The 23826-nt window shown below is 50.1% G+C and overlaps 1 protein-coding gene across 1 annotated transcript; it reads right to left on the bottom strand.

Moving 5' to 3' along the window:
• Nucleotides 1-893: 893 nt before the first annotated feature.
• On the bottom strand, nucleotides 894-3087 carry LOC149343654 (uncharacterized). The gene is made up of 2 exons (XM_089547039.1): nucleotides 3050-3087; nucleotides 894-1689 (listed from the first exon to the last, which is right to left on the bottom strand). Exons 1-2 carry the CDS (start codon nucleotides 3085-3087, stop codon nucleotides 894-896), a joined length of 834 nt encoding a protein of 277 aa, XP_089403165.1.
• Between the last annotated feature and the right edge of the window lie 20739 nt (nucleotides 3088-23826).

The following is a 23826-nucleotide window of genomic DNA, read 5'->3' as shown; positions in this document are numbered from 1 at the left end:
TGGCATGCGGAGGTATTCGAAGAGGCAGAAGGGTGTAAGGATTGTAGTTTTGGGTACATCGGATGGTTCGACAGAGATTTGGCGGTAGGCCTTGACGAGATAGATTTTAGAGAAAATTGTGGGGCCATGCAGTGCGCAGGTGAAATCGGCGATGTGAGGTAGGGCACAACGGCCTGAAACGGTAGCGTTGTTGAGGGCGCGATAATCTAAAAAAGGCCCCCAGTCCCCTGGGGATTCCTTTGGTACTATGTGTAGAGGGGACGCCCATGGGCTAGATGAAGGTCGGATAATACCGAGCTCCAGCATGTCAGCGAACTCATTGCGGGCGATCTGTAATGGGTCTGGAGCAAGGCGACGGACTCGAGCGCGTGTTGGCGGGCCAGTGGTCACAATGTGTTGCGTGACCTGGCGTTTCACGGGCAGTAAAAAGTTGGAAGGATGGAGTAGAGAAGGGTATTCCTCCAGGAGGATCTCGTAGGCGGACTGGTGTGGGCTGGGTATACTGGCAAGCGGTTCTCGAAGACGGAGGCCCTGAACAGAGAGGTTCGTCACGGCGTCCACGAGACACTTGCTGTGCATGTTGACCAGCAGATTGTAGTGACGCAGGAAATCAGCTCCTAGGATTGGGTAGCGTACTTCTGCAGGGAGGAAAACACCTCGGAACACACGTCTGAGGCCCAAATTGAGTGTAAGAGTATGTTCGCCGTAGGTAGCGATGGGGGTGAGATTTGCGGCTTGGAGTGATGGGCCAGTACAGCGAGAAAGTGATGATGCAAAGCTGCAGAGCAAAACGCTCACCTCGGCACCGGTGTCGACGAGAAAACGGAGGCCCGAGTTTTGGTCACGAATAAAGAATAAGCGGCTGGTCTCTGGGATGACACCACTTGCCGCTTCTAGTGGTGTCGTGGGAAGTTTCCCTGGAAGCGACAGGGAGGGGTACACCGACGCGCTGCTTCACCAAAGGTGCGGTGATACCAGCACTCGCTGCCTTGAAGAGATGAAGTCTGGCGACGGGAAGGCGAGCGAGAGCGGGAAGTCGACAGTGCGGCGATTTGGTCGGAGAGTCGCGTGGTCTGGGCTTGGAAGTCGTCCCGGAAGGTCTGAAGGTCCACGCAGGAGGGAAGAGATGATGGCGGCGTGGGAGGCTGCGAGACTGCGCAGAGAGGTTTTGCGGAGTAGGAAAATTCCATGACGGAGTCCGCCAGCTCAGCAAGCTTCTCCAAGAACAACCCCTGGGCGGGCACAAGCACCATGCGGACCGACGACGGCAAGCGCTGAAGGAAAACCTCACGCAGAAAAGCTTGGTCGAAAGTAGTAGCCTTGTCGCCCAGGAGCTGCTGGAGCCGCCGCAGCAACTTGGTAGGTTTGCGGTCTCCCATTTCTTCGGAGGAGATGAGCTGCTGCAGGCGGCGATGTTCCGAGACGGCTGTGCGCTTGATCAGCTCAGCAGCCAACGTATCGATCGGGGCCGAGGCGGGAGGAGTTCTGAGGAGGTCGCAGACCTCGGCGGCAATCTCATGTGGTAACGACGCAGCGACGTGGTGAAACTTGTGCTCCTGGCTGATGAGGCCGCCAATAGTGAACTGGCTGTTGACCTGAGTGAGCCAGAGCTGGGGATCGGCTGCCGAGAACGGCGGAAGGCGAAGGGACAGCGCGGAGACGGCGCTGGAGGAGGGCAGAATGGTGGGCCTGTTGGTGAGGCATGTCAAGGGAGAAAACCAGCCAAAAAAGATGGAAACACAAGGGTCCGTCACCGGGCATGGCGGAGGCGTTGTCGTCGGCGTCGGCCATGGTGAGAGACGGTGTTCCAGCGGACGTCCGGGTCACCAGTTTGTTGCACCCGAAAAGTATGAGGCCGGCACGATGAAAGAAGTGATTAGTTTACTGACCCGACTGTTAGAATATGAGCTGGCGTGCCGAAGAGAGGCGCGTCCAACTGGCACGAGATTCGAGCTCCATTCGGCGGAACTTCGGCGTCATCCTCATCGGAGGCTGGTACTGCTTCTACCGCGTGAGGCCGCTGCTACTTCTACGAATACAACCTTTCATAAAGGCGTTATGTACATCCTACGAAACAAATGTGGGAAAACACATCGCATTAAATACATACTGAGTTAAGTTATACATTGGAATAAATACATGTTCACACAAGTCCGAGCAAACGCGAGAGGCCAATTAGATACAGGATGCCGCCACTTCAGTGACAATCTTGCATAATTGCAAATGCAAAATTCAGGATTAGGCAGCTCTTCAAGACGTTTGGACGGTTTTTGTTGTACTTGTACCACTGTGCGTGCCAGCGAAGGGGTTTTAATCCGGTGTGGCCCGCAAGATGCTGACACGAACTGCTCCATTGCCACAAGAGCTTCTACCTCCGGGAGACTTCTTGACGAAGGGCTCGCGCGGACATCAGCCTTGATGCTTGCAAACAGCATAGGTATCAGTAATCACGAAATATCTTTTTCTGTGCAAATTTGCTGCTTATGGTAGGGCATGCGGTCGCGTTGCGGTGTATGTGGAAAATTAGGTTAACTTCAAAACAGGCGAAGGGATCAAGGGCTTGCCAAGCTTCTTCTACGGAGTAGCTGCGTAGGAGTATCCAGCTGTCGTGTCTTGTTGAGGTTGTCGATCTCGATCTTGCACAGTTGCAGAAGCAAATTCAGGATTAGGCAGAGCTTCAAGTTTGGACGGTTTGGACGGTTTTCCTTGTACTTGTTCCACTGTGCGTGCCAGCGTAGCGGTTCTCTTTTTGTGACTCCGTCTGTATTATGCGGGGTGTGGGTCATCGCAGGTTCCTCATTTTCGTTGCGCTCTCAACGTGCATTCCTTGTCTGAGTGAGGGCGGCGAAGGGGGTCAGTCCAATGTCTCGAGATGTGTCCATGTCTCTGGCATTGCGTTGCTGGTCCAGTATTCAATTACAGGTTAACTGCAAGAGCCCAGTGTAACCCGTTTACGAAGAGGGTAATCTTTGGCGAATTTCAGTATCACGGTGCGGCGATTTATCTCTTGAATGTTTCCACTGCCTTCACGAATGTATGCGGTGAGTACCCTTGCTGAGACGGCACCTTGCTCACGGAGGTGCTCATGCAGGTTACCGTTCGAGCAACTGAGACGAACGCCCTCAATTTTCCCATAGCTTACCGAACACGAGTATGGGACGCGGGCCTGTACAGCCACTCCAGCCTGTTCGATCACTGCAAGCACAAGGTTCGCGGCGGGCAGCGTCGATACCGAAACCACCAAGCTTTCGTCCTTGTTGAGGCGACGTCTAAGCACCTTTTCTTGGGCCGACATCACAACCGTGTTGCCACGACGTTGAGGTTGGCCTTCCGTAAGTCTCCTCCTTGTGTAGGCCTGAAGACGAGAGGAACTCCAGCAGCACGTTTTTTCTTCTAAGACATGACCATAAATGCGGTCCCGTCGTTCCCCCTGCATCATCATCATCAGCCTGACTACACCCACTACTGGGCAAAGGCCTCTCCCATGTCTCTCCAATTCACCCTGTCCTTTGTCAGTTGCCGCCACTGTATCCCAGCAAACTTCTTAATCTCATCCGCCCACCTAACTTTCTGCCGTCCCCTGCTACGTTTGCTTTCTCTTGGAATCCACTCCGTTACCCTTAAGGACCATCGGTTATCCTGCCTTCGCATTACATGCCCTGCCCAAGCCCATTTCTTCCTCTTGATTTCAACTAAGATGTCATTAACCCGCGTTTGTTCCCTCACCCACTCCGCCCTCTTCCGATCTCTTAACGTTACACCTATCATTTTCCTTTCCATAGCAAGCTCCGTTGTTCTTAACTTAAGCTGGACCCTCTTTGTTAGCCTCCACGTTTCTGCCCCATAGGTGAGTACCGGTAGGATACAGCTGTTGTATACTCTCTTCAGGGATATTGGTAAGCTATCATTCATGATCTCAGAGAACCTGCCATATGCACTCCACCCCATTCTTATTCTTCTGGTTATTTCCCTCTCATGATCCGGATCTGCGGACACTACCTGCCCTAAGTAGACATATTCTCTTACTACTTCCAGCACCTGGCTACCAATTGCGAACTGCTGTTTCCTTGCTAGGCTGTTGAACATTACTTTGGTTTTGTGCATGTTAATTCTTAGCCCCACCGTTCTGCTCTGCCTGCTAACTGATTGATCATGCTTTGCAGTTCTTGTCCTGAGTGGCTTAGCAAGGCAATGTCATCAGCGAATCGCAAATTACTCAGGTATTCTCCATTAACTCTTATCCCCAACTGTTCCCATTCCAGTGGCCGGAATACATTCTGTAAGCAGACAGTGAAGAGCATTGGCGAGATGGTGTCTCCCTGCCTGACACCTTTCGGTATTGGAATTTTATTGCTGACTTTATGGAGAACTGTAGTAGCTGTGCAATCGTTATAAATATCTTCCAATATTTTCACATAACACTCTTCTACACCCTGATTCCGCAGTGCCTGCATGACAGCTGAGGTTTCCACTGAGTCAAATGCTTTCTCGTAATCAATGAAGGCAATAAATAGGGGTTGGTTATATTCTGCGCATTTCTCTATCACCTGATTGATAGTGTGAATGTGATCTATTGTCGAGTATCTTTTACGAAAGCCTGCCTGATCATTTGGTTGTCTAAAGTCCAAGGTTGTCCTGACTCTATTAGCGATTACCTTAGTAAATACCTTGTAGGCAACGGACAATAAGCTGATTGGTCTGTATTTCTTCAAGTCCTTGACGTCTCCTTTCTTATGAATTAAGATAATGTTAGCGTTCTTCCAAGCTTCTGGTACTCTAGAGGTCACAAGACATTTCGTATACAGGGTGGCTACTTTTTGTAGCACAATCGCTCCTCCGTCCTTCAACAAATCTGCTGTTACCTGATCCTCACCAGCTGCTTTCCCTCTTTGCATTGCTCCTAAGGCTTTCTTTACTTCCTCCTTTGTTACTGGCAGGATGTCCCATTGCTGTGCTCGACTGCCTCCCTCAGTATTTTGATGATTACATTCACTACTCTATAGATTTGTGTAGAACTCTTCGGCTAATTCAGCTATCTTATCCATATTGCTGATTACATTGCCCTGTTTGTCTTTTAGCGCATACATCTGGTTTTTACATATGGCCAGTTTTCTCCTCACTGATTTTAGGCCACCTCCGTTTCATAGAGCATGCTCGATTTTCTCCATGTTAAACTTTCTTATGTCGGCTACCTTGCGCTTATTTATTAACGTCGATAGCTCTGCTAATTCTATCCTGTCTATGGAGTTAGACGTCCCCCTGCTTTGGCGTTTCTTGATCAGATCTTTAGTCTCCTGAGATCGCTTGCTGGTATCCTGTCGAACCATCCTACCACCTACTTCCGCGGTGCACTCTGTAACGACAGCTGCAAGATTATCATTGATTGTTTCAACACTACGATCGTCTTCTTCAGTTAAAGCGGAAAATCTTTTTTGCAGCGACATTCTGAATTCCTCTACCTTCCCTCTTAATGCTAACTCGTTAATAGCTAGCCTTTCGCTTCACCAGTTTATTCCGTTCCCTCTTCAAATCTAAGCTAACACGAGACCTTACCATTCTGTGGTCGCTACAACGGACCTTACCGAGGACCTCCACATCCTCTACGATACCAGGGTGCGCACACAGTATGAAGTCTATTTCATTTTTAGTCTCACCATTGGGGCTCTTCCGCGTCCACTTCCTGTTTGCTCGTTTGCGGAAGAAGATATTCATAATCCACAAATTATTTCTATCTGCGAACTCTACTATAACTCTCCCCTACTGTTCCTAGAACCTATGCCATAGTCATCTACCGCTTTGTCTCCAGCCTGCTTTGTACTTACCTTTGCATTAAAGCCGCCCATCAGTACAGTGTACTGTGATTTTACTTTGGTCATTGCCGATTCCACATCCTCATAGAAGCTTCCAACTATCTTGTCATTGCAAGTACTCGGCGCGCTACAGCCAGTTCTTGCAGCTCTACAATAGAAGACACCATGGCTCCCCCCGGAACTATATTTTCCGAAGAAAGTCAAACAAGCTTTTATTTTTCAGTGGAATGCCCGCGGGCTCCAGTCCCGGATTTCAGACACAACGGCTTCCCATTCTGGTGATCTGTGAACCGAATCTGCTCAACATTTTACGATTATCCCCGCAATTTCACAGAGGCCAAGATCCTCGGCCCGTGGCCACAACTGCCGACTACCATCAAGGCTCATAAGGCACCGTTTTGTCTTTCCGAGAGACTGCCTTGCTTGCTAGATTGTGACTTTGTCTCTCGCTCCTTCTCTCTTCTCTTCCCTTTTTATCCCCTCATTCCCTTCCCCAGTGCAGGGTAGCCAACCGGAAACCTTTCTGGTTAACATCCCTGCCTTTCCCCCTCTCATTATCTCTCTCTCTCGGGGCATCATGGCTTGATGTAGGCGCGTAGGCCTGCACCACCTTCAGCTTGTACCTCTTATTAAGCCTAATTACGATGGCTGCCACTCTCTCGTTAATACTGCTAAACTCCTCGATGTTGCCAGCTGTATCCTGATTAATGAGGAATCCCGCACCTAGTTCTCGCCTATCTGCTAATCCACGATAGCACAGTACATGCCAGCCCTTTAGTACTGTATGCGCCTCATCTGTCCTCCTAACCTCACTAAGCCCTATGACATCCCATTTAATACCGGCTAATTCCTCCAATAGCGCTGCTAAGCTAGCCTCACTTGATAAGGTTCTTGCGTTAAACGTTGCCAGGTTCAGTTTCTAATGGCGGCCTGTCCGGAGCCAGAGATTCTTAGCACCCTCCGCTGCGTCACAGATCTGATCGCAGCCTTGGTCAGTTGCTCCGCAGCCGCTGGGGACTGAGGGCCGAGGGTTCATTGGTTTGTTCATAGAAGGTTGTGGCCAAGTACTACACCAGGGCGGCCAAATCCTGTTTTTTGGAATTTTTTCTTTATTTATTCTCAGAAACAGTACACAAACTGTTGTTTGGACCCATAGCCTTTACGGCTAGTGAGGGGTCCAAATACAAAACAAGTACAATATTACTGCAGAACGTGTAAAATAAAAAAACTTCAAGATTAACACACACAATTGAATTCATTCCTACATTTCCATGGAAATTAAATAGTGTTTTAAAGATGCCGAAAAGTTATTTTTTTCTTTAACTTCATTAGGGATTTCTTCCACACATGGGCTCCGCTGTATTCTAGGAGTCTCCGGCCGTACATATTGTAACAAGGTGTTAAATTAAATAGATTGTTGGTTGCAGCTCTTGTTTGTTTCATTGGTAATCTAAATAAACTAAGGGGCAGGGGGTTGTTAGATTTTATTACATTGTTTACTATTTCAGCTATCTTTAGTTTATATGCCATTGATAGGGGTAAGATACGAAGCTGCTGAAAGAGTGGCCTGCTGGGGTATGTATTATTTGAATAAGTTATCATACGAATAGCTGGTTTTTGAAGGCGACAAACAGGATCTAGGTATGCTTTATATGTACCACCCCATGCTTCCAGGCAATAAGATAATTGACTGTGCACAAAGGCGAAATACAGAATGCGTAGAATTGGAAGATCAAAGCAGTCCCTGGCCTTTAGTAAAATATGACAACCATAGGCTAATTTGGAGCAAATATTATTAAGGTGAGAAAGTGCGTTGTCCGTTCTGGTCACCGAAATCAGGCCGCACTCCAAGCCTGGTTATGCAATTCCATCGACACGCGGAGTTTTTTTTTAATCCGGCGGAGAATTGCGTGGCACCGAGATTCGAACCCGGGTCCTCTTGCACGCGAGGCGGATGCTCTACCTCTACGCCATCGCTGCATCCTGCATTTTCGCCCAAATGCTTGCCATTTGCGCGATCATCTCGCGGTCTCTCGTTTGTTCGTGGCCCGCAGCCGCGGGTACAGTGGCCGCTGTTGCTGCTGCCACTGCTTCCGTGGACACTGTGTAGTCTAATGCCAGAAGAGCAGAATGGGGTGCAGCCGGTGACGGGGCGAGTCGGACGGGTACGACGCAGAGCGCTAAGGAGGCTACCCGACAGGCTTCTTGTGGGGCGAGCCTGGGTGGGTACCACGCATAGCGCTAAGGAGGCCACCCGACAGGCTTCTTGTGGGGCGAGTCTGAACGGGTACGACGCAGAGCGCTAAGGAGGCCACCCGACAGGCTTCTTGTGGGGCGAGTCTGGGCGGGTACGAAGCAGAGCGCTAAGGAGGCCGCCCGACAGGCTTCTTGTGGGGCGATCTGGGCGCGTACGACGCAGAGCGCTAAGGAGGCCACCCGACAGGCTTCTTGTGGGGCGAGTCTGGGCGGGTACGAAGCAGAGCGCTAAGGAGGCCGCCCGACAGGCTTCTTGTGGGGCGAGTCTCGGCGGGTACGACGCAGAGCGCTAAGGAGGCCACCCGGCAGGCTTCTTGTGGGGCGAGCCTGGGCAGGTACGACACAGAGCGCTAAAGAGGCCACCCGACAGGCTTCTTGTGGGGCGATCTGGGCGCGTACGACGCAGAGCGCTAAGGAGGCCACCCGACAGGCTTCTTGTGGGGCGAGTCTGGGCGGGTACGACGCAGATCGCTAAGGAGGCCGCCCGACAGGCTTCTTGTGGGGCGAGTCTGGGCGGGTACGACGCAGAGCGCTAAGGAGGCCGCCCGACAGGCTTCTTGTGGGGCGAGTCTGGGCGGGTACGACGCAGAGCGCTAAGGAGGCCACCCGACAGGCTTCTTGTGGGGCGAGTCTGGGCGGGTACGACGCAGAGCGCTAAGGAGGCCACCCGACAGGCTTCTTGTGGGGCGATCTGGGCGCGTACGACGCAGAGCGCTAAGGAGGCCACCCGACAGGCTTATTGTGGGGCGAGTCTGGGCGGGTACGACGCAGAGCGCTAAGGAGGCCGCCCGACAGGCTTCTTGTGGGGCGAGTCTGGGCGGGTACGACGCAGAGCGCTAAGGAGGCCGCCCGACAGGCTTCTTGTGGGGCGAGTCTGGGCGGGTACGACGCAGAGCGCTAAGGAGGCCACCCGACAGGCTTCTTGTGGGGAGAGTCTGGGCGGGTACGACGCAGAGCGCTAAGGAGGCCACCCGACAGGCTTCTTGTGGGGCGATCTGGGCGCGTACGACGCAGAGCGCTAAGGAGGCCACCCGACAGGCTTCTTGTGGGGCGAGTCTGGGCGGGTTCGACCCAGAGCGCTAAGGAGGCCACCCGACAGGCTTCTTGTGGGGCGAGTCTGGGCGGGTACGACGCAGAGCGCTAAGGAGGCCGCCCGACAGGCTTTTGTGGGGCGAGTCTGGGCGGGTACGACGCAGAGCGCTAAGGAGGCCACCCGACAGGCTTCTTGTGGGGCGAGTCTGGGCGGGTACGACGCAGAGCGCTAAGGAGGCCACCCGACAGGCTTCTTGTGGGGCGAGTCTGGACGGGTACGACGCAGAGCGCTAAGGAGGCCGCCCGACAGGCTTCTTGTGGGGCGAGTCTGGGCGGGTCCGACGCAGAGCGCTAAGGAGGCCGCCCGACAGGCTTCTTGTGGGGCGAGTCTGGGCGGGTACGACGCAGAGCGCTAAGGAGGCCGCCCGACAGGCTTCTTGTGGGGCGAGCCTGGGCGGGTACGACGCAGAACGCTAAGGAGGCCGCCCGACAGGCTTCTTGCGGGGCGAGTCTGGGCGGGTACGACGCAGAGCGCCAAGGAGGCCGCCCGAAAGGTTTCTTGCGGGGGGCCGGGACCCCAGGTCGTCGTACGATAGATGCACTACATATTTACTCGTGTGGAGCACAAATCGCCTGCCGAACAAGAGCAAACCAGTCATGTTTCTTTCCTCGCAGCATTAACGAATGGAATAAACTGTCTCGGGAAGTCGTGCCTGCATGTGATGAGTAATTTTGGTATGCGTTAAGGCGATATCTTTACCATAGTGCATAGTCGTAAAATGTGACTTTATAACGCATTGTACATTGTATTCTTATTTTGATATTTCCCTGTGTAACAAATTTCTTTGCTTGTCTCGACACTTGATTCTATACTGTTGGTTTTATTGTATAAATTTAGTTATTGCTGTCTTTTTATGCTTTAGTTGGCATGATCCGTTACTCATTTAACCACTATTCCCGTTTTTCTTTTCTGATGTCTACGGGCGAATGGTAGTGCCATAATAAATAAATAAACAAAAAGACATCAAGAAACTGAAATTAGTGGCTCCGTTCACAGAAACATGCCACTAATCATCCTCTTTCTCGCCTTCCTGTCAGCCGAAATTGTAGCCCTGGCACAAAGCGTGCCTGGACGCCATGATCCAGATATGGTACCACTGATGCACCTCTAAGACGGGCCTGAGTTCGTCAGCAAAAAAAAAAAAATTAACTATCTTGTTCCCATAGAAAGTGTATTCTATTGCACGGCGCCTGTTTCGTGGCGTTCGGCCAGCTGGTCACCGCTTAGCGCATGCACACCATGCACGTGCGGTAAGCGCTTTGTTTCCTTTTTGTGGAACGCAGGCTCTAGAGCCGGCATGCAGTGATGGCGATGAAAGGTACAACAAATTATTGAGTGAACAAAGCAAAGAAGGATAGAATGCCAGGCGAGTGTTTTTCTTGGAATATTCACACATTCAAAAGCAGTTGAAAGAGCTAGATGAAAAATTTACCTTTATCCTGCCCCTCGTTGAGACGAATAAATTTATTTTTGGCGCAATTTATTTGCCGCCTTCCGCGCCTCTTCAAGAGTTTACTTTTCCCGATCCTGTGCTAGAGGGCTTTTCGTTTCAAAGTAAACCTGTGGTAATAATAGGTGCTTTCAATATTAACATACTTGAACAGTCACATTCTGTCAGTGAATTTGTTGACATGTTATCTGCCAATGGTTTCTTTAACCTAATTACAGCACCCACTCGCATCACAGGATCCAGTGATCCGCTTATTGGTCTTTGCCTAACAAACATCAATATTCCCGGTACAACTGCATGTGTACTTCTGAGCGACATCAGTGATCACCTGTCAACTTTCTGCTTTACAGAAAAGTCAAGTAAACAAATCATCGAAGAAACTGATGCACCAAAGCCTTTCTGCTTTCTAAGTCAAACAAACATTGAACATTTTCGTCAGCTCGTTTCTTCAGTCAACTGTAGTAAACTCCTATGCGAGCAGGACCCTAATACTTTGTACCACGCATTCTTAGACAAAATAATAGAGCTATATGAACGTGCTTTGCCATTTCTAACATTGGCAGAATCCAGAAAATAAGGAAGCCTTAGATCACACGAGATCTGCTTAGACGTATCAAGGCACGAAATTGACTCTTCACCCAGTTTGTACAGTCCAAGGATTTGACAGTGTTGAAGGAGTACAAAAAGATGAGAAATAAATTGGGTGCAGATATAAAAAAAATCTTGAATTCACTACTACGCTCAGAAATTTCCTGATATTTCCTTTGATCCTCAGAGAACCCGGCGTACTGTAAAGATCATCTACAGGGATCCGCAAAAGAAGATATACCAATTCAAATGACGATTCACGGAACCATTCTTAGTGGCGAAGCTCTTGCAAATGAGCTCAACAAAAATTTCTGGCACTTGGAGCTTTTTCTGCTCCACCACCCAGAAAGTTTGAAAAACACCTGGAATCTAATTTGCAGCACAGCCATTTCGAATATCCCGCTACTCCTGCAGAGTTTGTGGGGACGCACTCGTCCTTTGTGGTTCGCTTTCCCGCAATTGCACCCCTACTCTGGTTAGCTTCTCCGCAACGCACTCCCCTTAGTTGTGTTACTTTAACTAACAGGGGAGGGCGCTCGCGTCGCCGCAAAACGAGCGCCACGGATGGCGTGTTTTGCTGCGCGCGCGCGGGGAACGCAGGGCACTCTTCTGCTCGGCATCGGGAAAGCGCGCGGACGTTTCGCTCGCGGCTCCGCTCTTCGTCGACGGGCGCCTCTTGGCCGGAACATGCTCCCGCCAAGCCCGTCCCGTCCGGCCTCGCAGTTTTCCTTTGCACTAGCGTGGGCGAACATTCGCTCGTAACCGTGCTGGTGAGTCGGACGTCCTCGATTCCTCAGTGTATTTTGTTGCTAGCTGGCGTTATTGTTGTTATAGCAATAAATGCCTTGTTTGTGTCAGCCAGTGTGTCATCCCTTTGCTCCCGCAGATCAAGGCCTGCCGTGGTCGCCGTGCGCTCGGTAGCGCTCGCGACCACGGGGTGGGGTCCGCGCGGCTTTGAACAGTGTCAGCCGTGGTTAAGAGGGGACAACGTGTTTATCTCCCCTAATAAAGGCCCACAAGTTTAATGATATAATATTAAGCCGAAAAAAACTGCTCGTGTGGTTTTGAAGGCATTAAGGCTTACACCAATTAAAGCAATTGCCAAACTTATTGTCGACCTCCTTTGTCATCCAACAAATAAAATCTTTACAGCAGGCATTTTCCCCGAAAAAATGAAGGTGGCACGTGTAGTGGTATTGCTTAAAGGCCGTTTTGCGAATTTAATTAGTAACTATAAGCCTACATCAGTTCTTCCTTTGTTTTTCAAAATAGTGAGTAAGCGAGTAATAATAGGATAACAGAGTATCTTAATAAACATCAATCAGTTGATTTCTCCTAGCCAGTACGGACTTCAAGAGGAAATCAACGGAATGTGCGTTGCTTAGTATTAAAGATTAACTGACAAAAAACAAAGGAAATCATTTGTACACATTAGGCGTCTTCCTAGATTTCAGCAAAGCGTTTGATTCATTCAGGCATTATGTACTTCTTAGCAAGTTGCCGTATTATGGAATACGAAGAATCTCACTTAAATTATTAGAAAACTGCCTCTCATGTTGTTCTCAGTATGTTTTAGTTAATAATGCCGCGTTCGATCTGCAGTTTATCAAATTTGGTGTTCCTCACGGCTCAATCATAGCACCTACCCTGTTTCTCCTGTACATCAACGACATTTTATCTATCCCGCAAACTACTTCCGTTATCCTTTATGCTGAGGATACTAGTGTATTTTTTTCTGCAGATAATTTAGGTCCCTTAATTCCTCGCGTAAATTATGGCTTATAAATCTATCTGGCTGGCTTGTTCCAAATGAACTGTTAAATGTTGGCAAAACGAAGTACATTATTTTTAGTTGTTAACAGAGCAGTTCATATTAGTAATGAAGTAGCATTTCAATCGCTACCGCTGGAACGAATTTCAAATCTCAAATCTTTAGGCATCCGGTTTCATGAATACCATCGCTGGTCTTGTCATTTTTGCTTTATTAAACGCAATGTTGAGCAATGAATTCATGTGTTTAACAGGTTCCGTCTGCTGTTATCTCGTTATTTACGAGCGCAACTTTAATATCGTTCACTGGCGGCTTCATTACTGTTTGCTTGTATGGGGCACTACTGGTAGGTCAAGCATGGAAGGCCTATATTTATTAGAGAAGGAAGGTGTCCGCTTCATTGACAAACTTACCGGTACGTGACTCAACAGCGTTATATTTTATGCAAAATAGAAACTTCGGCATTGAATCCTTGTGTAAATTGCGTTTGTCAGAGACTGCCTTTTCTGATTTTAAAAGCGATCCACAACTATTCATATCGAAGTTTACAAAGCATAAGCCGCATTACTAATTTACGAAAACTGCTTTTATAAAATCTATATGTAGGACTAACTGTGGAATCCAGATATTCCGTTGGCTTATTCCTAACCTGCTGAACCTTTATCCTGATTTGTTGGGCGTCATGGAAAACTGTTATCTGCAAAACTGCTCTGCAGCCATCGTACTGACACGTTATTGGGAAGTAGTTCTTCTTTAGAAGGTGATGTATGCAATCTCTATGCGCGCTTTTAAACAAAATATAAAAAGTATCCCAGAATCTGAAGAATCTGAGCAAACTGCGGTCTTGTTTTTTTGTTAGTGCGTGGTATTTAAAAATGTTTGTTACCTTTCACTTCAAGCGCTTTAACAAAAATGTCGCGATATCTAGCTTCGTGTAAAAGGCATGCAATTGCTCGATCATACTTTGTGAAAAGAATCCTAAACTTATGACAAGAATTCCAAACTATCAGCATACACGAATAAGATTCGGAAGCTTTTTGCGGTGTATGCTGCTTGAGCCAGCTCCTTTTGATTTTATTTTAAAATCGGGAATGCGTTTTATATGTAGATATTCCCCTTTGCGTGAGCACAAATTTTCCAGCTCTCATAGCCTTAGCCGCTCTGGGACGTTAAACCCCATAAACCAACCAACCAACAAATTTTCCTCTAGGCTGCTTACCTGACGCCTGAAAATACTCGGCCACCTCCGCAGTGATAGCTGTCTCATATTTCTGTATAGTATAACCACTTTCCTAAACCATACATCAGTGCGTGGTAGTTAAAGATCTTTGTGTGTTACCTTTTACATCAAGTGTTTTAACAATAATGCCGCGATAGCTAGCTTGACGTAGGAAGCAGACAGCTGCTCGATCATACTTTATGAAAAGAATCCTACACTATCAGCATACAGGACTAACATTCGGAAGCTTGTTGCAGTGTATGCTCTTTGAGCCTGCTCGTTTTGATTTTATTTTAAAATCAGTAATGCGTTTTACATGCACATATTCCATTCTTCTTCAGCACAAATTTTTCTCCAGACTGCTTGGCTGACGCCTGAAACCACTCGGCCACCTCCGCAGTGATCGCTGTCTCACATTTCTGTATAGTATTACAACTTTCCTAAACGATACATCAGTGCGTGGTAGTTAAAGATCTTTGTGTGTTACCTTTTACATCAAGCGTTTTAACACTAATGCCGCGATAGCTAGCTTGACGTAGGAAGCAGACAACTGCTCGATCATACTTTATGAAAAGAATCCTATACTATCAGCATACAGGACTAACATTCGGAAGCTTGTTGCAGTGAATGCTGCTTGAGCCTGCTCCTTTTGATTTTATTTTAAAATCAGGAATGCGTTTTACATGTACATATTCCCCTCTGCGTGAGCACAAATTTTTCTCCAGGCTGCTTGGCTGACGCCTGAAACCACTCGGCTACCTCCGCAGTTATTGGTGTCTCATATTTGTGTATAGTATTAACACTTTCCTAAACCATGAGGAGTTGACCGAAATTTCTGCAAATGGCAGCACCATGCCTATTGGACCGGGAATTTTATCGGGGGTCTTTGGGAGGCGTAAAGTACAAAAATAGTCAAGGCTCCTCTATGGATACCTACATGCGAATGTTACCACCGTGAACGTAACTATGGCGCCGACGGGGGCGCCTCTCGCGGCGAGGGGCTCACTTCCGGCAAGATAAGCTCACTCAGACGCGAGCTGCGACGCCTGCAATCCGATCACTGTGGCGGGTGCTGCTGCGTTCTCAGATTGCCAACGCTGTCGATTTTGAACGTAAATCGTTGCGTTGTCGACTGGATAGGCATGCACGCGCGATAATTCACCAGGCACTCGCTGACATCTTCAGTAGTTTGATCATGCTTGTCCGAGGGCAAGAGTTGCACCACTCTCTAGCGTTTGTCGGTTACAGGAGAGTGAATGCTATGAAATCTAGAGCGAGCATATTGTTGGCCTTGAGGAAGCAAATTAAGCAACTCACCTGCCTTGCTAACGCTCGCCTTTGTTGTAAAAGCGGCCCTCTAACCTCTCGCTTGCAGATCGCCGTATTAGTACTGTAATGAGCTGACTCGCACAGTTAATGTGGACGGCAACAATATTCGTTCGAGTGGTGCTGCTCAACAGACCAGAGTTCTTGAGCGCAAAACCCGCCTCTTCGTCAGCTTTCTCTTTCTAGTTCTTTCTCTCCTTCGTCGGCTATAGCTGCTGGGGCATGAAACACGAACTCTCTTTCTTACAGTACAAACTTTTCTTGAACAAAATGTCCCTGCGGAACTAGTTTGCTATGAGCACTAACTCTCAAACCTAGGCTTAAGCTGCAGCTGTGCCTGCTCTGTTCGAAAACCGATATGCTGATTTGAGAAAACAATTTCACACGCAGAAGGTTTCTGTTACGGATGATGTTTGTGCGTAAAGCATGCCCCTGAGCCTGACGTGCCCTGAAGAAACTGCATGCCATGAATGACGGGTATGCCTCCGCCACGTGCTCCAAAACTGCGAAGATAGAAATAGCTTTTGGGGGATTTTTTTTTATCATACCAGTACGGTCTCTTTCTCTCCTTTCTTCGAAGAGCATCATTAACGTACTCCTGAATCGGTAGAGCATGTTGTAACGGTGTATCGCCCTTCTCCCCTCTCGTGAAATAAAGTAAATAGCAAAACTAGTTTAAGAAAGTCTATTACACCTAGTATTAAGTCGTTTCCGCGTAAATGAAAAGTTTGACCACTCACAAAATCTCACCCGTGCCCGATGTTAATTCATTCTATGGTCTCCTATTTATGTTCGCCAACCGTCCATTTCTTTGAGGCAGTTTTCTACGAGCTGATATGCCCCAAAGTCGTGCACGGCTGGTTCGCAACCGAAACGTGGCGTCTTTGAACGAAAAGCGTGACAGCTCCACTTTCCACGCCTTTTTTTTATTGTCTCGCGGCATTACACCTGCAAGACGTCGGCAATATTTGCTGTGTTCATGAGATGGTGTCACTACTCTCGTACTTTAAATGCGCGCACTACAGTAACTAGGACCGGGTGGCAAATACGGGCAAGGAAGGCACAACGGTAGGCACAGCCACGCGTTACGGTTTGGTTTGGTTTGATTTATGGGGTTTAACGTCCCAAAGCGACCCAGGCTATGAGAGACGCCGTAGTGAAGGGCTCCGGAAATTTCGACCACCTGGGGTTCTTTAACGTGCACTGACATCGCACAGTACACGGGCCTTTAGAATTTCTCGCCCAAAGAAATTCCAGCCGCCGCGGCCGGGATCGAACCCGCGTCCTTTGGTTCAGCAGCCGAGCACCATAGCCACTGAGCCACCGCGGCGGCCCACGCGTTACGGTACAGGCAGTACTTACGCATGGCTGCACCAAAACACTATTAAATTAGCCGGGAATGTAAGCCCTCAAAACGCAACACGTTTAATAGGAAGTGTGTTTTGCTGTACTCTGAAAGCAACCTGACAAGACCAGCAACTTCACGTCGTGAACTTTTCTCGCTACAAGAATGCGCGCGTTCGAATTATTACTGTGCGAATAAAAAGCCTCGCAGTTCTACCCTCTAGGCCAGGCATTGTTCTCTCGCCTTCTCTTGCATTGCTTTCTGTTTCGTGCAATGCGCCTGTCTGCTACGCCGACTGCGACGGAGCGGTCCTGAAATACTCTTACCGCTGCTCGCAAGGCGGGGCTGGCTGCAAGGCTATTGCGGCAGGTCGTAGCAAATTCCCTTTGCATTTAGGCCAAGGCCAAAGACAAGCGCGGGCTGAAAAGCAGAACAGCTCAAGTTGCAAGGTTTAGAGGAGAAGAAAAGAGTTTCGCAGGAGGGTTTCTTTTTTTCAGGTCCTAGGAGGTAGAACGATTGCTTTGAGAATCCCAGAGTGAGCTGAAGCAATTTGGGCGTCACGCGAAAGCGCTAAGGAGCTAAACAGGTGAAAGCCCCTACGAGCACCATAGGCCTTGGATGCGACCGCCGAGAGTTTCGACTACGGAGCACAAATAAGAGCAGGAAGGGCATCGCTAACTGCAAAGCACGGCGCTGTACGTATTTGTTTCTGAAGTAGAGGCTGAAGCGTAGCACGAATTAGCCTGCCACTTTGTAGTAAAGGTGTTCTTAGTAAGGAAACGAAAAATCTAGAACCGAAAGATTTATTCTAGCTTATATGGAGCCCTATCTCTAAGGATTGGTTTTGATAGTTGATCCTGCGTGATGGCTGAATGACTATGACGTGCGGCTACTATGCACAGGTTAAGAGTTATTGAATTCCAACCATGTCAGTGCATTGTGGCGAATGCGGAATGCAGCAACACCACTGTACTTACCTGATCTTGCCTTGGACATTCGCAGTCTTCTCCGGTGCACCACATGCGATATCGTGACGTCGGTTCACGTAATGACAACGCCAGTATTCTGCCAGTTATTCTGGCAGGTACTGCCGGCGCCTAGTTAGTATCCGGTTTAGGAATTCCACGGTAAAGAAGGCAGAAGAAAGCAAAGAATACCTCGAGAAAAGCAGCATTTTATCAAATTACCCTCACATGAAGAGAGGCTTCAGGAGTTCAGCTGCAATGTACGGTACAAAGTAACTGAAAATATAGCAAATTTTTGTTCATTGAGGAACCGTTATCGTTTTCTTAACCACCGAGCCAAAGATGCGCCTGATTGGCACAGTACCTATATATTTCGCGATGTTTTAGCAGGCGAATGCGTGTGTCCTCGTCACTTCACTGAAAATGTGTTTGTCAGAGGTAAACAAAATTTATTCAAATCCGGGGGATCCACTGTACGTAGAAAGACATTTCTGTCGTCTCAAGTTTAGAGCTTCCTCCCATATGACCGTCCTCGTTGCTTCGCGCCACAAGTCTTCATGCCTAATGACTACGTCCTAAGATTCTTGCTTTAATGCATACGCGGACGCATGCACACTTAAATGAATCTTGAAAATATTCTCATTATTTTGCGCAAGAAACTAAGAGTTGATTGACGTCTGGTAGCAGGAAGCTGGTTTTAACACGGCAATGTACTTCGAGGGATGCTCAGTGCGCTAATATTGCCACGTATCATTGCAGTGTTTGTCCGTTCACGCTCAAGGCAGCAGGAAAGGGTCGTTATCACTTTTGTTCGTGGCGCGAGAAGCGACCAGACTAATCTCGATTGTTCGCAGCCATGAAAGGCTGCATCTAGGTTTTTCCAGATTACCGTAGATGATCTTGACCTGTTATCTGGAAGTTTCCTTGCCGGCTTTAAATTGAGCGATGCCGCGAGCGGCGGACATTCGTAGTTCGACGATTGACGAACACGCTTGTTGCTTACGCCGCCACCGAGTGAGTCAGTTCTTTTGCGGGCGCAAGTCAGCCCAAATAAAGAGCTTCGTTTGCAAGTATTTCTGGTGTCTTCCTGACCGCTGGACTGCCGTCACTACAACGTGACATCTGGTGGAGGTGCGGGGTAGCCTTCCATGTTCCGGACACCCCCTACAAGTCGTGACGCCAGCCCTCTCAGTCATCTACCGCAGGACCTGAGTCCAGTCCACCGCTCAAGCCGACGCCTGCAAGGGGACGAACCAGAGTTCGGGACCCTGCCGGACCCTACCCGGAAGCGAAAGCAAGTACCAACGTCCATCATGACCTTGCCCCAGACGACCACTCCAATCATTCTGCAGCAGCCCCGGGTGCCACCAACCTTCGACGCTTCGCCTGGCGCCGACCCCGAGGAATGGCTGGAGCAGTTCGACCGTGTGGCTGTCTTCAACAACTGGGACGATGCCATGAAATTTAGGTACGTCTTCTTCGCCCTGGAGGGACCAGCAAGAGTCTGGTTCGAGAATGAGGAAGCCAGCCTTGCCAACTGGGAAACCTTCAAGGAACAGCTTCTGAAGACCTTCACAAACGTCGTGCGAAAGGAGAGAGCCCAGCAGCTGCTACAGTCTCGCATACAACACCCAAACGAGACCGTTGCAGTGTATACTGAGGAGATGAAGCGTCTCTTCCGGCGTGCCGACATGAACATGAATGAAGAAGAGAAGGTGAAGTTGCTTATGCGAGGAGTTAAAGAGCAACTATTTGCCGGCCTCGTTCGCAACCCACCGAAAACCGTCGCTGAATTCGTAGAAGAGGCATCCACAATGGAGAAAACTCTCGACGCCCGAGCCCGCCAGTATGACCGCCAGCAGCGCTTTTTGTCAGCAAGCTGCATGGACACCGCTAACAATGATAACCTGCGGGAGGTTATACGTGAAGTTGTGCGAGAGGAGCTCCGACGGTTGCTGCCAACGGGAACGCAGCCGCAACTTTCATCGCTCACTGACGTCATCCGGGACGAGGTTCAACAGGCCTTGGGTGTGACGCCGACACCCACGCAGCCTCTGCAGCCCCCAGCCATGACTTACGCCGCAGCTGTGCGCCGTCCTGCACCTCGACGACGGGACCCAAGCCCCTATCGCCCTCAGCCAGCTGCGTTGGACCGCCGCCCACTAGCCCCAACCCGCCCGTCCTACGAGCGACGCGCGCAGCCGAGGAAATGCGACGAGTGGAGAACTCCCGACCAGCGCCGCCCACTATGCTTCCACTGTGGCGAAGCCGGTCACGTCCTCCGGCACTGCCCATACAGAAGACTGGGCATCCGAGGGTTCTCTTACGACGCTCCACGACCCCGACCCGGCCAGCGACCAGCCGAAATCGAGGAGTTTTTACGTCGGGAAGAATACTCATCGCCGAGCCGCCTATCACGTTCCCCGTCGCCATCGTCCCCGCGTTTTGTTTCTCCTAGCCGAGGTTACGCCGTGCGTGGACGCTCCCCCAGCCCACGAAGGTTAAACTAAATAAAGCAGCCTCTGGAGGTGAGGTTGCTTCTAAGCGCAATGACAAAGATCCTCCATCGACGAGTACTCAAGACCATGCCTCAACTACGACGAAAACACCGACGACGACAACACCGACGACGACAACACCAACGACGACAACACCGACGACGACAACACCGACGACGACAACACCGACGACGACAACGCCGACTACGACGACACCGACGACGACGCGGCCAGACTTGAAGCTTTTACCGCTGCCCAGTGAAGTAACGTCGCAGTACGCCCACCGCAGCCTCACTACTCGACGAAGCCGAGATCGGACACCGAAGACAACGTACAATACCAGAACGCGAACAAGTGACCTTGAGGTTACGGTCGACGGTCACGCGGTTACTGCCTTGGTGGACACGGGAGCTGACTACTCTGTCATGAGTGGCCCACTCGCTGTCCGACTCAGGAAGGTGACAACAACCTGGGATGGCCCGCTGATCCGCACCGCAGGTGGCAACCTGATTACGCCGTCAGGACGCTGCACCGCGAGAGTTACTGTAAATGGGAGAACCTATGCGACAACCTTCCTGATCCTACAGCAATGCTCGAGAGACGTGATTTTGGGAATGGACTTCCTGAACGAACATCGGGCGATCATCGACCTTCGATCTAAGTCGATCAAGCTTTCCACGGAAAAAGCCATACCAGTTACGACGGGCGCGACTCATCACGTTGCCTTAAACGTCCTCGATGAAGCATTGAGCGTGCCGCCCCGATCAAGTGTACTCGTCGACATAGGTACTGGAGACATCGAAAATGCCGAAGGTGTTATCGAGGGGAACACCCAGTTACTCCTGGATCGAGGATTGGGCGTCGCGAGGGGAGTCGCCGAAATCCGAAATGGCCGAGCCCAGGTGTTGCTAACCAACTTCACCGAAGAATACCGGCATCTAAACAAAGGTACGACGATCGCTTTCCTCGACGAGCTGGCAGACATCAGAGACGTATTTGCCCTACCCGACCAACCTGCAGAACTATCTGAACAAGGCCATCAACCCACGTTCGACATCAACCCAGCATTACCCCGGAGCAGACAAGACCAAATACGCAGTCTTCTTCAAAGGTACACCGATTGCTTCTCATCAGCATCGAATGTGCGACGAACCCGGCTTGCCAAGCACCGCATTGTCACAGACGAACACGCACGACCACTGCGACAGAGCCCCTACCGCGTATCGCCGTTAGAACGCCAAGCTATCCGCAAGCAAGTTGAGGAAATGCTTCGTGACGACGTCATCCAGCCATCGAGGAGCCCCTGGGCAGCACCGGTCGTCCTAGTGAAAAAGAAAGACGGCACCCTTCGCTTTTGCGTCGATTACCGCCGCCTGAACAACATTACGAAGAAGGATGTCTACCCCCTCCCCCGCATCGACGATACACTGGACCGGCTGTGCAACGCTAAGTACTTCTCATCGATGGACCTGAAGAGCGGCTACTGGCAAATTGAAGTCGACGAAAGAGATCGCGAGAAGACTGCGTTCATCACGCCAGACGGACTCTTCGAGTTCAAAGTGATGCCATTCGGCCTCTGCTCTGCCCCAGCGACGTTCCAGCGAGTAATGGATACGGTGCTCGCAGGCTTGAAGTGGCAGATTTGCCTAGTCTACTTAGATGACGTTGTTGTCTTCTCCTCAAGCTTTGAAGACCACCTCAGAAGGCTTCGGATAGTGCTGGCAACGATCAAGTCTTCAGGCCTGACACTGAAACCAGAGAAGTGCCACTTCGCCTACGAGGAGCTGCTGTTCCTTGGTCACGTCGTAAGCAAGGATGGAGTTCGCCCAGACCCCAAGAAGACGGCTGCGATCGCAGAGTTTGCACAGCCTAATGACAAGAAGGCTATACGCAGATTCCTTGGATTGTGCGCTTATTACCGGCGATTCGTCAAGAACTTTTCGCGCATCGCTGAACCTTTGACCCAACTTACCAAGGCTGACGTGCCTTTTAAATGGGAAAGGCCGCAAGAGGAAGCTTTCAACGAGCTGAAGCGCCGCTTACAGTCCCCTCCTGTGCTCGGGCACTTTGATGAAAACGCCGAAACCGAAGTTCATACCGATGCAAGCGGGGTGGGCTTAGGAGCGGTCCTCGTTCAGAAAAATGGCAGAGAGGAGAAAGTTATCGCTTACGCTAGCCGTTCACTGTCGAAAGCCGAAGCCAACTATTCGACGACAGAGAAAGAATGTCTCGCCATTATTTGGGCCACGTCCAAATTTCGCCCCTACCTATACGGACGACCATTCAAGGTTGTGAGCGATCACCATGCTCTGTGCTGGTTGGCCAATTTGAAAGATCCCTCCGGCCGCCTTGCTCGTTGGAGCTTGCGTCTTCAAGAATTCGACATAACTATAGTCTACAAATCTGGCCGCAAGCATTCCGATGCAGACTGCCTATCGCGAGCCCCCGTAGACGCAGCACCGGAGGAGGAAGACGACGACGCTTTCTTAGGACCGGTAAGCGCCAGCTGTTTCGCGCAGCAGCAGCGCTCGGATCCTGAGTTGCAAAGCCTAGTTGATTATTTGAAAGGCAAGACCGCATCGCCTCCCCGGGGGTTCAAGCGCCAACTGTCGTCCTTCGTCCTTCACAATAATGTCCTCGTGAAGAAGAACTTCGCGCCCAACAGGACAGTGCATCTTCTTGTCGTGCCCAAAAATCTCAGGCAAGAAATTGTGCAGGCATGTCATGATGAGCCGACTGCAGGGCATCTCGGGATTGCTCGCACGTTGCACCGCATCCAGGAGAAGTACTATTGGCCGCGGCTAGCTACCGACGGCCCATAAGCCTCTTAAACGCAGATTACAAAATAGTCACATCTTTACTGAACACAAGAATGCGGACGATCCTACCTCACCTAATCCACCGGGCTCAAACCAGCAGCGTGCCTGACCGCTCTGTGTTTGATGCATTGGCACTCACTAGAGACCTGTTCACATTTGCCAGCAGGACGGGCTTCAGCGGGTGCTTTGTTTCACTAGACCAGGCGAAAGCATTCGATCGGGTGGAACACTCGTATCTGTTCGGAGTCCTTGAAGCCTTCGGATTCCCTCCGCAAATTGTCAGCAGGCTGCGCTTACTTTACGCAGACCTGAATGCTCGTCTCTCCGTAAACGGCCACCAGAGCGCTCCCTTCTCAGTCACCAGGGGCATAAGGCAAGGATGCCCTCTCTCCCCAACATTCTTCGTGTTGTGCCTGGATCCACTCATCCGGCGCATTAACGACAGCCCATCCATACGCGGCTTCCCTCTGCCTGGCCAGGGCCAAATCAAGATCGGCCTACGCCGATGACGTGTCGCTTTTCCTCAAGGACGAGGATAGCTACGCCGCTTTTTCGCGGCTGTTTCTCGAGTACAGCGAGATATCTGGGGCCCTATTGAACAGGGGAAAAAGCAAGGCACTAAGGTTTGGCACCTTCACACCGAACCTTGCGGGCGAGGTGGAGTGGGTGCAAGGAGCGAAAGTCCT

Source organism: Amblyomma mixtum, chromosome 5 (assembly GCF_055824585.1).
Source record: "Amblyomma mixtum isolate Tamu chromosome 5, ASM5582458v1, whole genome shotgun sequence".
NCBI lineage: Eukaryota > Metazoa > Arthropoda > Arachnida > Ixodida > Ixodidae > Amblyomma > Amblyomma mixtum.
The sequence above is the reverse complement of the archived record's forward strand: the minus strand, read 5'-3'. Positions and strand labels throughout refer to the sequence as shown.